The 14,183-nt window shown below is 40.2% G+C and overlaps 1 protein-coding gene across 1 annotated transcript in view; it reads right to left on the reverse strand.

Annotated features, from left to right (window-relative positions):
- Positions 1-10,876, reverse strand: part of sctr (secretin receptor) — a 38,424-nt gene extending 27,548 nt beyond the window's left edge. The window contains 3 exon segments of the mRNA XM_078229168.1: positions 9,492-9,609; positions 10,566-10,647; positions 10,766-10,876. Coding sequence (XP_078085294.1) covers positions 9,492-9,609; positions 10,566-10,647; positions 10,766-10,773 — 208 coding nt within the window. The 5' untranslated portion in view covers positions 10,774-10,876.
- Positions 10,877-14,183: the final 3,307 nt, after the last annotated feature.

Genomic DNA, 14,183 nt, shown 5'->3' on the forward strand with positions numbered 1-14,183 from the left:
AGAGTCGCTGAGCAGAAACTGATAGCCAAGTTCCGCACACACAAGGACGGCCTCAACCGGGATATTGGGTTTATGTCACACTATTTGTAACTCCCATAGTTGCGTGGACCTGCAGAGTTTCACTGGCTGTCTTGTCTGGAGACAATACACATCTTTTTAGCCTGTCTTGATGCTCTCTCCACTCCCATTGTTTTGTTTCTTAAAGACTGGATTAGTTGTAAGTATTCGCATTCCAACCATTATTCATGTAAATTGAGTCTGTGTCTTTATAAGTTCTGTTTGTGAACAGAATTCCCACTCACCTGAAGAAGGGGCTTAGAGCCTCGAAAGCTTGTGTGGCTTTTGCTACCAAATAAACCTGTTGGACTTTAACCTGGTGTTGTTAAACTTCTTACTGTGTTTACCCCAGTCCAACGCCGGCATCTCCACATCATTTAATAATCACACAGTTTCAGCTGATTAAAAATGTATTCTTAATTGTATTATTATAAAGATCTTGGCACATTACAAATAGACATTCAATTTGATAATAAATGATACCATAAATATGTGAATTTAGCCCAGATTTATGGTATATGGTATTTGAGTCAAAACTGAAACACTCAGAAAATGGTCAAGTACCTCATACATGATTTAAAAAAATAAAATCTGACATTTTTTTCATGCACTTCAACTTCTGCAGATATTTTTCATTGTTGTTTTGGCACTTAAAATCAGTGAGAAACATCATAATTTCAAAATATGCAGCAAAATATTTTATCTGCTTGGGTGTATAATTTTTTACTATCTGTAGATGTTCAATTTTGGGGCATTTTTCTATAAATTTGTATTAAATCAATAATTTGTGCACTGCTTTTAATTTCTCTGAATTTTTTAAAATCTGTGATTTTTTTTAACTTTCCATGGTATTTTAGTGTCTTTAAAGTTGTTAGCTTGGCTGAGTTGTTGGCAGTCTTTGAATCACTGGTTTGTCCATTCAAGCCTAACCCTGGAAAACCAATTCTCCCATTGTCCTGGTCAACACAGCTCAAGTCCAACTAAAACCAGATTAACTGGCTCTTCATCTCATTCTTTTTGTTGGATTTTGTTGTGTGTAAAATGACTGCTGCATATACTTACCCAACATAGTCACTGCACTTCAAAGTAAGTATGTGCAGTGGTTTAAGATGAGTCTGAGTTTTCTTTACCCTACTCGATGCAGTTTGACAAGTCCTTGCTTGATAAAGGGAACTATTTCACTACTTCCTTAATGGATGAGTGTTAGCCTTTATGTTTAAAAGATTTTGAAGAAGTATAGGTTTGATCCCTGTGAAAGTTGAAGGTGAATGTTTGATCACCGAAGATATAAACAAATTGACAGACCCCATCAATTGGAGTTTAGGAGGAGAACATGTTGCCCTTTGCCAGTGAGCCATTGAGGTTCTCCATAGGAGGAAATTTAATCTGAAAGGTAACAAAATCTTGTCTTTTTTTAAAATCTTGCATGTGTATTCCTGTAATCCCTGGAGGCGATAATTCCCAGCCCGTCACAATGTTTAGTTTGATTACCTGGTTTCTTTGAACCTTCTTCTCTGCCAAACCACACTTGGACATATGTGAAACTCCTGTTAACTGGAAAACAACTAAACAGATGCTTGGAAGAAAAATTGCCATGAATTGTATTCAAACTGTTAAAGCTGAAAACATTATTAGAAGGTGTTCCTTGTTGGTAGTGTTTAACTAATATTTTATTGGTGAATGTATTTTCTTTCATCTTGTACAATGTATTCAATCATCTCCAGGATTCACAAAGTAAGGTCAATATTAACTGAACTGAATTTATTTTACCTATCTTTATTGAATACATATACAGTGAATTGAATGAATTGAGGATACACAATTCAACTACAGTATTAGGCAATACTATAGATGAATGGATAGATATTATACCAACACCACAGCTCATTAGTTACTTTTGACTGAAAATCCTCCATTCTTTAGTCTGTATAGTTCAGTGGCTCACGGATCAATTGAAACTAATGTTGCCAGTTGTTAAAAACATCAATCAATCACTACCTGTGTGCACTCATTTGACTCCCTTTATTATGTTTTCACAACTGTTATCTCGAGTTAAGCAAGTGTAAGTAATGTTGAAAAAAATTTGTTAATTAAGTACATAGTCAAATTCAGGTGTGGTGTAAGCAAAGCCTCCTGAATGGGGGTGAGTGCTGCTGGTAGCAAAGGTACTTCTGAGGGCTGGACTTTACATCCAGCATATAGGGCCCATTGGCAGGTTGAGGGGGCCTGGAGGTTGAGGGATATCAAGGGTTAAAATGGAGTGGACGGGGAACGGGTGAAATGTTGGGGTGTTTGCAGCTTCTGAGATGTCCCCTATTGAAACCGAGGGCCTGTAAAGGTGGCGATGCCCCAAGCCGCCCAAAGCCCAAGCTGTGTTGACCTCCAATGTTTCCAATTTGAGCAGGCCTCAGCCCTCTATGTATGAAATAGAAGTGGAGGCAGGAATTGGCTCTTAAGTTACCATTAATTGGCCACTTGAGCGCCTCAATTGTCCCTCTGGTGGGTTGGTGAGCTGCCCAATGGCTCCCCTGTCACTCATGGAATAGTGGCAGGAGCAGAGGTGAATGGATAGGCAGTGGGAAAGGCACTCATTGCATTTTACAGGCCCCCCCCTCCCAACCTTCACCTGCAAATCTGCTGCCTAGGAGCATACAACTCTGTCAAAAGTGTCTAAGACATCCAGTGATCATAACTACTGATTCACTCTAGAGCGGCACGGTGGCACAGTGGTTAGCACTGCTGCCTCACAGCGTCAGACAGCCTCGGGTCACTGTCTGTGCAGAGTTTGCACGTTCTCCCGGTGTCTGTATGGGTTTCCTCCCGGTGCTCCAGTTTCCCCCCACACTCCTAAGCGGGTTAGGTTGATTAGCTGTGCTAAATTGCCCCTCAGTGTCAGGGAGACTAGCAGAGTAAATGAGGGTTATGGGAATAGGGCCTGGGGTGGGATAGTGGTCGGTACAGACTCGATGGCTAAATCGCTTCCTTCTGTACTGTAATGATTCTATGTATGTATTGCAATTACATCTTCTTTTCTGCTATCGGTACTTGTTCAGGATTTTTTTGGATACCTGAGGCAATATCTGGAAACCACTAGATGGCAACAGCAACTTTACATGTTGCCTGTACACAGAATTACACGTTTGTTTCAAATGAACATTTTACAAACGTGACTTCTGTGTGCATTTAAGTATTTACCTACAACAGCGTTTGTACATTCTCATATGTACACAGATAATGACACACTTACTCATGAGCATGGAGAAGTCGCCAGATAAAGACTGCCTGCATGTTTTTTTTTTGCTTTCCTCTGCATTTTGAACCTACTCATTACCAGCTTGTGATATTGTACTTTGGATCCCAAGTTCATTACGCAGCTGTATAATTTAAAAATCTTACCACATTATATATACAAGGGGGAACATGTAATTCAGATGTTAAACTTCTTAATTATAGAGTATCTTCACACAATCTGTGGCCCACTTAAAACTAAATTCTTGCTAAATTTAACATTCTTTTTCTGCAGTTTGTCTTAATTAAATCCATTTTACGATCAACTTTTCTTTCAAATTACAAAATGTATAATGATTCCTTTTGCATCTATTGGAAGTTTGGAAAGAGTTTGGTGTTACAGATTTCAAAAAGAAATAGTGGGATTGAAAGATGGTAAGAGTGAAAATTATAACGTGTATTTTTATTTCAAAAGAGCATTATTGAGAGAATCTGCTGTTTGGAAGTCCAAAGTACATTTATGAAATATTTATACATTTGGAAATTGATTTTCATTGTGATTAGTAATTTTGTTGGTTTTTACTGGTTTTTATTTAATTTTTAATACATTTTACAAGGAACTATTAAAAACATTTATTTGGCAATGCTATTAAATTATAAGCGATAATGTTAGAAATGTTAAAATTTGCATTTAAAAAACCTTGTTATATCAGGTCATAGAAAGTCACAGTTCATTTCATTAATGAGCTACTTTTGAAGTCCAGTAAGTGGTATGTTGCCAAAAAGCAATAATATCCACACAATGTGCCAACCATGTCCCACAAACTGTAACAACTGACCCACTGTTTTTTCATCTTTATTGTAGTGATTGTCAGATGTATGGACATAAGGAATTATTCATTCCTGTCCTTCCTTAATCATGGCATATGATCACAACATTGCAAGATGTCTAGAGGGGCATTTTTTTTCCACACAGAGGGTGGTGAATGTCTGGAACAAGCTGCCAGAAGTAGTAGTAGAGGCGGGTACAATTTTGTCTTTTAAAAATCATTTAGACAGTTACATGGGTAAGATGGGTATAAAGGGAAATGGGCCGAACACGGGCAATTGGGATTAGCTTAGTGGTTTAAAAAAAGGGTGGAATGAACAAGTTGGGCAGAAATGCCTGTAAACCTCTATGCTTATGAAAGTGGAAAGCAATTTGGTACAATTTAATTTATGAATATAAAACAACCCCAAGCCCCCTCCCTTTGCTGAATGTAGTAATTCCTCAAATGATTCCAGGGATTTTCCTCCACTTCTATGTTGGGAAATCTAATCCAAGCATTGAGCAGTCTCGGTGTCAGAGGAATTTCCAGACATCTGTCCTAAAGCTGTTTTTTTTCACTAGATTGAACTGTGTCTCTCTTGCCTGACTCCTACAGTTTAGTTTCAAACAGTATTTTAAATTAATCATTTTCTGATACCATTTGCTACCTTGTTGTGTACCTCTGTAAGATCCACTCTAAAATATCTCCTTTCTAGAATGAATACACAGCGCAGAAGAGGCCCTTCAGCCCATCGAGTCTGCACCAACACATGAGAAACACCAGACCTACATCCTGATCCCATTTACCAGCACTTGGCCCATAGCCTTGAAGTTATGATGTGCCAGGTTCTCATCCAGGTACTTTTTAAAGGACGTGAGGCAACCTGCTTCCACCACCCTACCAGACAGTGCATTCCAAACTGTCACCACCTTCTGGGTAAAAAGGCTTTCCTCATATCCTCCCCCTATGCCTCCTGCCCCTCACTTTGAGCTTATGTTCCCTCATGACTGACCCTTCAACTAAGGGGAACAGCTGCTCCCAATCCCCCCTGACCATGCCCCTCATAATTTTGCACACCTTGATCAGGTCGCCCCTCAGCCTTCTCTGCTCCAACGAAAATAACCCAAGCCTACGCAACATCTCTTCATAACTTAAATGTTCCATCCCAGGCAACATCCTGGTGAATCTCTTCTGCACTCTCTCCAGTGGAATCATATCCATCCTATAATGTGGCGACCAGAACAGCACACAGTACTCCAGCTGTGGCCTCACCAAAGTTCTATACAACTCCAACATGACTTCCCTGCTTTTGAAATCTATGCCTCGATTGATAAAGGCAAGCAAGTGTCCCATATGCCTTTTTCACCACCCCACTAAATGCTTTTCCGCCTTCAGGGATTTATGGACAAACACACCAGGGTCCCCTTGTTCCTCAGAACTTCCTAGTGTCATGTCATTCATTGAATGCTTCCTTGTCAAATTACTCCTTCCAAAGTGTTTCACTACACATTTTTCAGGGTTAAATTCCATCTGCCACTTATCTGCTTATTTGGCCATCCCATCTATATCTTCCTGTAGCCCAGGACACTCAACCTTACTGTTAAGCACTCAGCCAGTCTTTGAGTCATCCGCAAACTTACTAATCCTACCCCCAACATAGTCATCAATGTCATTTATATAAACGATGAATAAAAGGAGACTCAGCACAGATCCCTGTGGTACACCACTGGGCACTAGCTTCCAGTCACTAAAGCAACCTTCTATCATCACCCTGTCTCTTGCAACTTAGACAATTTTGAATCCACCTTATCAAATTACCCTGTATCCTATGTGCATTTGCCTTCTTTATAAGTCTCCCATGTGGCACCTTGTCAAATGTTTTGCTGAAATCCATAAAAATTACATTAACTGCCCTCATCTACACACCTAGTCACTTCCTCAAAAAATTCAACCAAATTTGTTAGGCATGACCTCCTTCTGGCAAAGTCATGCTGTCTATCCCTAATCAAACCTTGCCTCTCCAAGTTGAGTTTTCTCCAGTATTTCCCCTACCTCTCATGTGAGACTCACTGGTCTGTAGTTCAACGGCTTATCTCTATAGCCCTTCTTAAATAGTGGAACCACATTAGCTGTTCTCCAGTCCCCTGATACCTCCCCTGTAGTCAGAGAGGAATTAAAAATTTGGATCAGAGCCCCTGCAGTCTCTTCCTTTGCCTTCCACAGCAGCCTGGGACAAAATTCATCTGGACCTGGAGATTTGTCCACTCTTAAGACGGCCAACACCTCCAATAACTTGTCACTCCCTATGTCAATTTGCTCAAGAACCTCACAGTTTTTCTCCCTGAGTTCGATACTTTCATCTTCATTCTCCAGGGTGAAGACAGATGTGAAGTATGTGTTCAATACTCGACTGATATCCTCTGGCTCCACACACGGATTGCCCCCTTGGTTCCTAATGGGCCCTACTCCTTCCCTAGTAATCCTCTTCCCACTAATATACTTATACAATATCTTGGGATTGTCCCTACTTTCATCAACCAGATAATTTGCTCTCTTCTTAAGCTCCACCGCCCCCCCCCCCCTCCCAAATCACTCTAGTCTTTCCTGATAACTCAGATCCCAGGTATGAAGAATATGTCTTGTGGCTCCCTGCTATCAACCGTCTTGAGTCTCATTGTTTCTTGGCAATCAGAACTGATAGTACCCAAGGTGCAGTCTGACCAGCACACAATGAAGTTTGATCACAACTTCCTCTAACTTGGTATCCCATGTCCTATATTTCAGCAACATGCCTCTTTGACCATGACTGGCTTGTCAGATTTTTTTCCTATGTAGCCTGTTATTAATTTTTTCTGATAATCCTGTGAAGTGTCTTTGGATATTTTAGTATGATCAAAGCACACTTAAAGCAATTTATTGTTGTGTACCCCTTTGTTTTAGCTGATCATGTTCAAAATGAGTGAATCAGAATTATTTCAATGCATACTTAGCCATTTCAAGGTCAGTCATAAAGTACATCTATTGCCCAATTTACCTTAATATCTGCAATACTTTACACTTGCCTGAACAATGTTTCACTGACATTGTTTGGCTCTCACATACTTTATTTGGCTCATTCTGCAGTTTCTGACTTGCCTTACAATTCCACAGTTCATCCTAGTTTAGTATCATTTGGAAATTTAACTAATTTTTTATAAATTTCAGAATAAAGTTGTAATGTAAATTAGTAATGCTCCCAACACTGAACTCTGTTGTTCAGCGAATTAGCTTTCAGTTTAATGTCTGATCAAAAGGAGAATTGCCTCCAACAGTATGATACTGTCTTACTGCTATACCCAAGTATCAGCCTATAATGTGTAATCAAAACTCAACCCTCTGACCGAGAGACAAGATTGTCACCAACTAAGTTAGGCCGGAGTATACAAAAACTGAAATAATACCAACCGACTCAAGAGCGGCTTCTTCCTGCTGCCTTCAGACTTTTGAATGGACCTACCTCATATTAAGTTGATCTTTCTGTACACCCTGTAACACTATACTCTGCACCTTCTCTTTTCCTTCTCCCCATGTACTCTATGAACACTATGCTTTGTCTGTATAGCACGCAAGAAACAATACTTTTCACTGTATACTGATAGATGTGACAATAATAAATCAAATCAAATTAATGCTGACAAATAATTGTTGCAGAATCATTTCTTGTATCAAAGCATCATATATTTGTAAGTGTTTATGCTAAATAACCTTGGTGAGACCACACTTGGAATATTGTGTGCAGTTCTGGTCACCTCACTATAAGAAGGATGTGGAAGCGCTGGAAAGAGTGCAGAGGAGATTTACCAGGATGCTGCCTGGTTTGGAGGGTAGGTCTTATGAGGAAAGGTTGAGGGAGCTAGGGCTGTTCTCTCTGGAGCGGAGGAGGCTGAGGGGAGACTTAATAGAGGTTTATAAAATGATGAAGGGGATAGATAGAGTGAACGTTCAAAGACTATTTCCTCGGGTGGATGGAGCTATTACAAGGGGGCATAACTATAGGGTTCGTGGTGGGAGATATAGGAAGGATATCAGAGATAGGTTCTTTACGCAGAGAGTGGTTGGGGTGTGGAATGGACTGCCTGCAGTGATAGTGGAGTCAGACACTTTAGGAACATTTAAGCAGTTATTGGATAGGCACATGGAGCACACCAGGATGATAGGGAGTGGGATAGCTTGATCTTGGTGTCAGATAAAGCTCGGCACAACATCGTGGGACGAAGGGCCTGTTCTGTGCTGTACTGTTCTATGTTCTATAACTCTAATAAAGCAAATCATTTTGTTACTGAAAGCTAAAGATAACTGACAAAATTTCTAACAAGTCTGCTGTGATTAAATAATTTGGAATTTTCTGTTTTTCCTTGAAATTTTCATATGCAGCACAACACATTGCCACTCAGTCATGTGTTAACACAGTCAAACATGCCAAACAATAACTTGCATGTTACTTTTATTAATTATGCAGAGGATATATTGTAAAACAGTGTGTGATTGGAGTCATACTAAGATTGGCAGCATATATACTTCTCATTAAATTTATACTTTCGAACAATATATTTGCATCTGGCAATTACAGTTCCTTTGAAATTTGAAGAAGATGTTTGCCGCACAACATGCATGTCACTTCCTTCGCTCTGTGTCTCTATTCAGAACCACAAGTGGCTTTTGAATGAAATATGAACCATATGCTGGGGTGTTTTTCAATGCACTCTGTATTTGTATTTGGCAGTAATCTAATTTAAAAAATGTCAGGCTGAAGTTATATCATGAGATACCGACATATGATCCTTAACATATTCATTTGGAATTTTGATAGAAGTTAATAGGTTCGGATAAATGGGTTAATGCCTGAGCCAAATAATAAGCCAACACGTAGGCTTACATTAACACTGCAATGAAGTTACTGTGAAAATCCCCTGGTCGCCACACTCTGGCGCCTGTTAGGGTACACTGAACGAGAATTTACCATGGCCAATGCACCTAACCAGCACGTCTTTCGGACTGTGGTAGGGAACCAGAGCAGGCGGAGGAAATCCATGCAGACATGGGGGGAACGTGCAGACTCCGCACAGACAGTGACCCAAGCCAGGACTCGAACCCAGGTCCCTGGCGCTGTGAGACAGCAGTGCTACCCTGCTGCCCCAATTACAAATGCGTATCTTTTGTAATGTTGACATCCCAAAAGTCTAAGTTCATTAAATTTTACCAAGAAAAAAATTTCACTGTTGCGCTGTATTTCCTATTTGGTTCCAGTGCCGTTAAAAGTAGCAACCACTGGTTATGGAATAGTGTGTTCTGGAAATTGTAATTCGTAATCGTGATCAAGTACTTGATCCAATGACCGCAATGATGCGGCTCCATTACCTGCTTGCAAGGCTTGTATCTCGGAATCGGTGTTATCTTTTGCCAACATCTCGAGGCAAAGCTCTTCCTCCCTTCTCAAGATATTCGGTAGATCGCATTCCACTGGATTGCAGTCGACCTGAAGAAAAGTATAAATGACATCAGTTATCATCCAGAAATTCTTTGTTTAATGATCCTTGGCGCGTATACAGGACATTTCCTCCTCTGGGTTTTGTTTTGAATATTGTCATTGGAAGATTCACATTTCTCCACACACTATTATATTTATCCATTTGAGGTCCACATCTGCAGTCGCTGTTTCTCTTGGCTATTTGATAGAAACTTTGAAATCTCTGCCAAATAAATAATGTGTATTTAAATGTTGGCACTCCTTTGGCAGCATGTGAACTGCGTGTGGCTCGGTAAGTAATTATAAATGGCTTGATCAGAGCAACAGTTGGAATGAATCAGTTTAAAATAGTGAGGTGTAACATAATGGCAAGACAGCCAAGGCTTAAATATCTCCTAGTTTTAACGGAATGGACCTGGGGCACGATATTCTTTTGGTAACACGGGTTTTATCACACTTAAATGAACGTTTTCCCAGATTACTATGCACAGTGAATAAAAATTTAGCAGACAGGCTAATAATTGACATAAGTTATAAAATCAGAAAATGCTGCAAAGACTCAGTAGGTCTGGCAGCATTTGTGGAGAGAGAAACTGTGTTAACGTTTCGAGTCCGCATGACTTCTTCAGAGCACAAGTTGGTCCTTACTTGAAAAGGTTCAGTAATAAATTTATCAGGAACCCAAACTTCATGCTCAGTGGATGCAATCCAAGATCAACATGTTAAAATAAATTTAATAAAATTAATAAATAAAATTAATAAAATAAATTAAAACACAATTGATATTTCATTTAAAACATTAAATGAAGTGACAAGTGAAAAATGTGATTAACACCTCTGTGGAAATGGTCTGGGCATTAAAATGAAATCGATCTAATAATATTCTGATCCTTTTCTCTCGCGTTAACTTCTAGTCATAAAAATGTTAATGTCCACCTAAAATAAGGATTAAATGATTTACTTACTAATATGATGGTGTCCAGGTAAATTATGATCAGAAGGATCCTCATAATGTGAGCACGTCGCAGAAGCTGTGCTCCTGCCGCCCTGTGTACCAGTGGGGCAAAGCACAAGGTCAGAAATCTTGCCAACTGAAATGGTAGTTTTTTTTAGGGGGGGGGGGGGGGTGGTTGATTGATCTGTAACTAATAAACTCTGATCTTACCATTCCATGAAAAAAAACAACCACCTTCTGGGCGCTGGATATGAAAAGCCAAACCCCTTCCTCACTCGAGCGAGCACTCAGTAACCTTGCTTATAACCATTTGCTGCCGCCTCCAATCGCAGTTCGATCACCTAATAAGTGAGTGGCCTGAGATGTGGCATTTAAAGATCTTAACGGAGATACGGGCAAGTCACTAAGCCGCACGGTTAAAAGAAAGTCGAAATAGTTAATAATCGCAAAAGCTGAAAATGCCTGTATAATTTTCCAATTTAACAAGAATTAGCTGGAACTTTCCTCCCCGCAGCCTACTCTTAGCCCGAGAGCACTTTGGAAGCAGATTTAGCGCCCGGGATGTCAGTGTTCTCGGGAAAACTGCCGAAAGGGTAAAGACGGCGCTTCTGGCCAGGCTCTGTCTGACTTGCAAGATGATCCTTTGTTTCGGTTGTTGCTGCTGTGTGGAGACTCCGCCACAACAGCTCACTGATTTGTCACTTTCTCATTTCCTTTCACTCAGAATGATGAATAATACCAGGAGGAAGACCCCCCTGCAGAACAAATGCAATTATTTCTGTTTATCGGTAGTTTAGACACTAGTGAGGAATTGATGTACCGAGCAGTTGCACTTTAATCTCGTAATCTGCAGTGGAAATATAATTTGTTTATATTTTTAATTATATTAAAGGAGTAAAATCGAGTTTATTTTATGATTCACAATATCTATTAGTTACTATGACAATCGGAGCTATAATATTTCAATACATTTCATACTGTACCGTTTTACTTGTAATGTTTTCAAGGACAAAGAAGGTGAAATCGCGGAAAAGCAGCCAGCATAATTAAGGGCCCCACGCACTCCGGACATTCTCCCTTCCACCTTCTTCGGTCGGAAAAAGATACAAAAGTCTGAGGTCACGTACCAACCGACTCAAGAACAGCTTGTTCCTTGCTGCCATCAGACTTTTGAATGGACCTACCTCACATTAAGTTGACCTTTCTCTACACCCTAACTATGTACATTCTGCATTCTCTCCTTTCCTTCTCTATGTATGGTATGCTTTGTCCGTATATCGCACAAGGAACAATACGTTTCACTGTATACTAATACATGTGACAATAATAAATCAAATCTTTGTGTTATACCTGTTAGATATTACTCATGCACAGTTGTCACTTATGTTGTTGCACAGTTCAAATGTACACAAGCATTATATATTCAAATCATAGAAAATTGTTTTAAAATATTGTAGGCGATATTAGCAAAAACATTTGACCATGATCATGTAATTATTTTAATACAGATATTAAGATTTATTTTAAGAACATTTGCTAAAATGCTAAATTGAGCACCACTGAGGTGCTCTCTCTGAGATTTCACTGGTGTCCTCCATTCTTGCTTTTTGTGCATCCCTGATTATAATCGCTCCACTCCTGCTTTGTCTTAAACCCTAACCTCTAGAATTTCATTCCTGAACCTCTCTGCCTCTCCGGCTCTCTCCTCCATTAAGACAGTCCTTAAAACCTACCTCTTTGACAAAGCTTTTGGTCACATCATATGGCTTGATGTCAAATGTTATTTGATAACAATCCTGTGAAATACCTTTGGACTTTTACAAAGATGAAAATGCTGGATAAATGTTTGTTGTTCCTATTATTGTAAGTAATTTTGTAAAGTAACTTTCAGAACAAATTACCTCGGGATATCGTTCCAGTACATCAGTTCCATGTGTCTGGACATGGCAGGGGATGTGCGTACACTGAAGTTTAAGCTCAGTAGCAAGACCATGAATGAGGGTTGCCATGAAAACCCAGAGGCAACAGGCCCGGATGGGGTACCCAGACGTGCACTCAGATCCTGCGCGGATCAACTGGCGGAGGTATTCACAGACATCTTCAATTTCTCTTTACAACAATCTGATGGTCATCTGCTTCAAGAAGATGACCATCATCCCGATATCTAAGAAAAACCAAGCAACGTGCCTTAATGACTATCGGCCGGTGGCTTTGACATCCATCATTATGAAGTGCTTTGAAAGATTAGTCATGGCATGAATCAATTCCAGCCTCCTGGTCTACCTGGATCCACTACAGTTTGCCTACTGCCACCATAGGTCCACAGCATTCGTCATTTCCCTGGCCCTGCACTCAACCCTGGAACACCTAGATAACAAGGACAACTATGTCAGACTCCTATTTATTGACTGCAGCTCAGCATTAAACACTATTATTTCCATGAAACTCATCTCCAAACTCCGTGGCCTGGGCCTTGGCACCTCCCTCTGCGAATGGATCCTGAACTTCCTAACTCAGACCATAATCAGTAAGGATAGGTATCAACACCTCCTCCATGATAATCCTCAACACCGGTGCCCCACAAGGCTGTGTTCTCAGCCCCCTACTATACTCCTTGTACACCTATGACTATGCGGCCAAATTCCCCTCCAATTCAATTTTCAAGTTTGCTTGAACCGTAGTGGGTCAGATCTCAAACAATGACAAGACAGAGTACAGGAGTGAGATAGAAAATCTGGCAAACTGGTGTGGCAACAATAATCTCTCCTTCAATGTCAACAAAACGAAGGAGATTGTCATCGACTTCAGGAAGCATAAAGGAGAACATGCCCCTGTCTACATCAATGGGGACGAAGTAGAAAGGGTCGAGAGCTTCAAGTTTTTAGGTGTCCAGATCACCAACAATCTGTCCTGGTCCCCCCATGCCGACACTATAGTTAAGAAAGCCCACCAATGCCTTGACTTTCTCAGAAGACTAAGGAAATTTGGCATGTCAGCCATGACTCTCACCAACTTTTACAGATGCACCATAGAAAGCATTCTTTCTGGTTGTATCACAGCTTGGTATGGTTCCTGCTCTGCCCAACACCACAAGAAACTACAAAAGGTCGTGAATGTAGCCCAATCCATCATGCAAACCAGCCTCCCATCCATTGACTCTGTCTACACTTTCTGCTGCCTCGGCAAAGCAGCCAGCATAACAACAACCCAGACATTCTCTCTTCCACCTCCTTCCTTCGGGAAAAAGATACAAAAGTCTGAGGTCATGTACCAACCGACTCAAGAACAGCTTCTTCCCTACTACTGTCAGACTTTTGAATGGACTTGCCTTGCATTAAATTGATCTTTCTCTGCACTCTAGCTATGACTGTAACACTACATTCTGCAGTCTCTCATTTCCTTCTCTATGAACGGTATGTTTTGTCTGTATTGCACACAAGAAAAAATACCTTTCACTATATGTTAATACATGTGACAATAATAAATCAAATCAAATCAAAATCAAAAGGCACAGTTAGATGTCCAGATTGTGATTCAAGGGGCAAAGAAGGCATTCATTTCTTGTAGGTTTTAGGTTGAAGGGGCCTTCTCAGCACCCATAGGAAAATTGCAGATGTCAGTCACTTAT

Source organism: Mustelus asterias, chromosome 14 (assembly GCF_964213995.1).
Source record: "Mustelus asterias chromosome 14, sMusAst1.hap1.1, whole genome shotgun sequence".
NCBI lineage: Eukaryota > Metazoa > Chordata > Chondrichthyes > Carcharhiniformes > Triakidae > Mustelus > Mustelus asterias.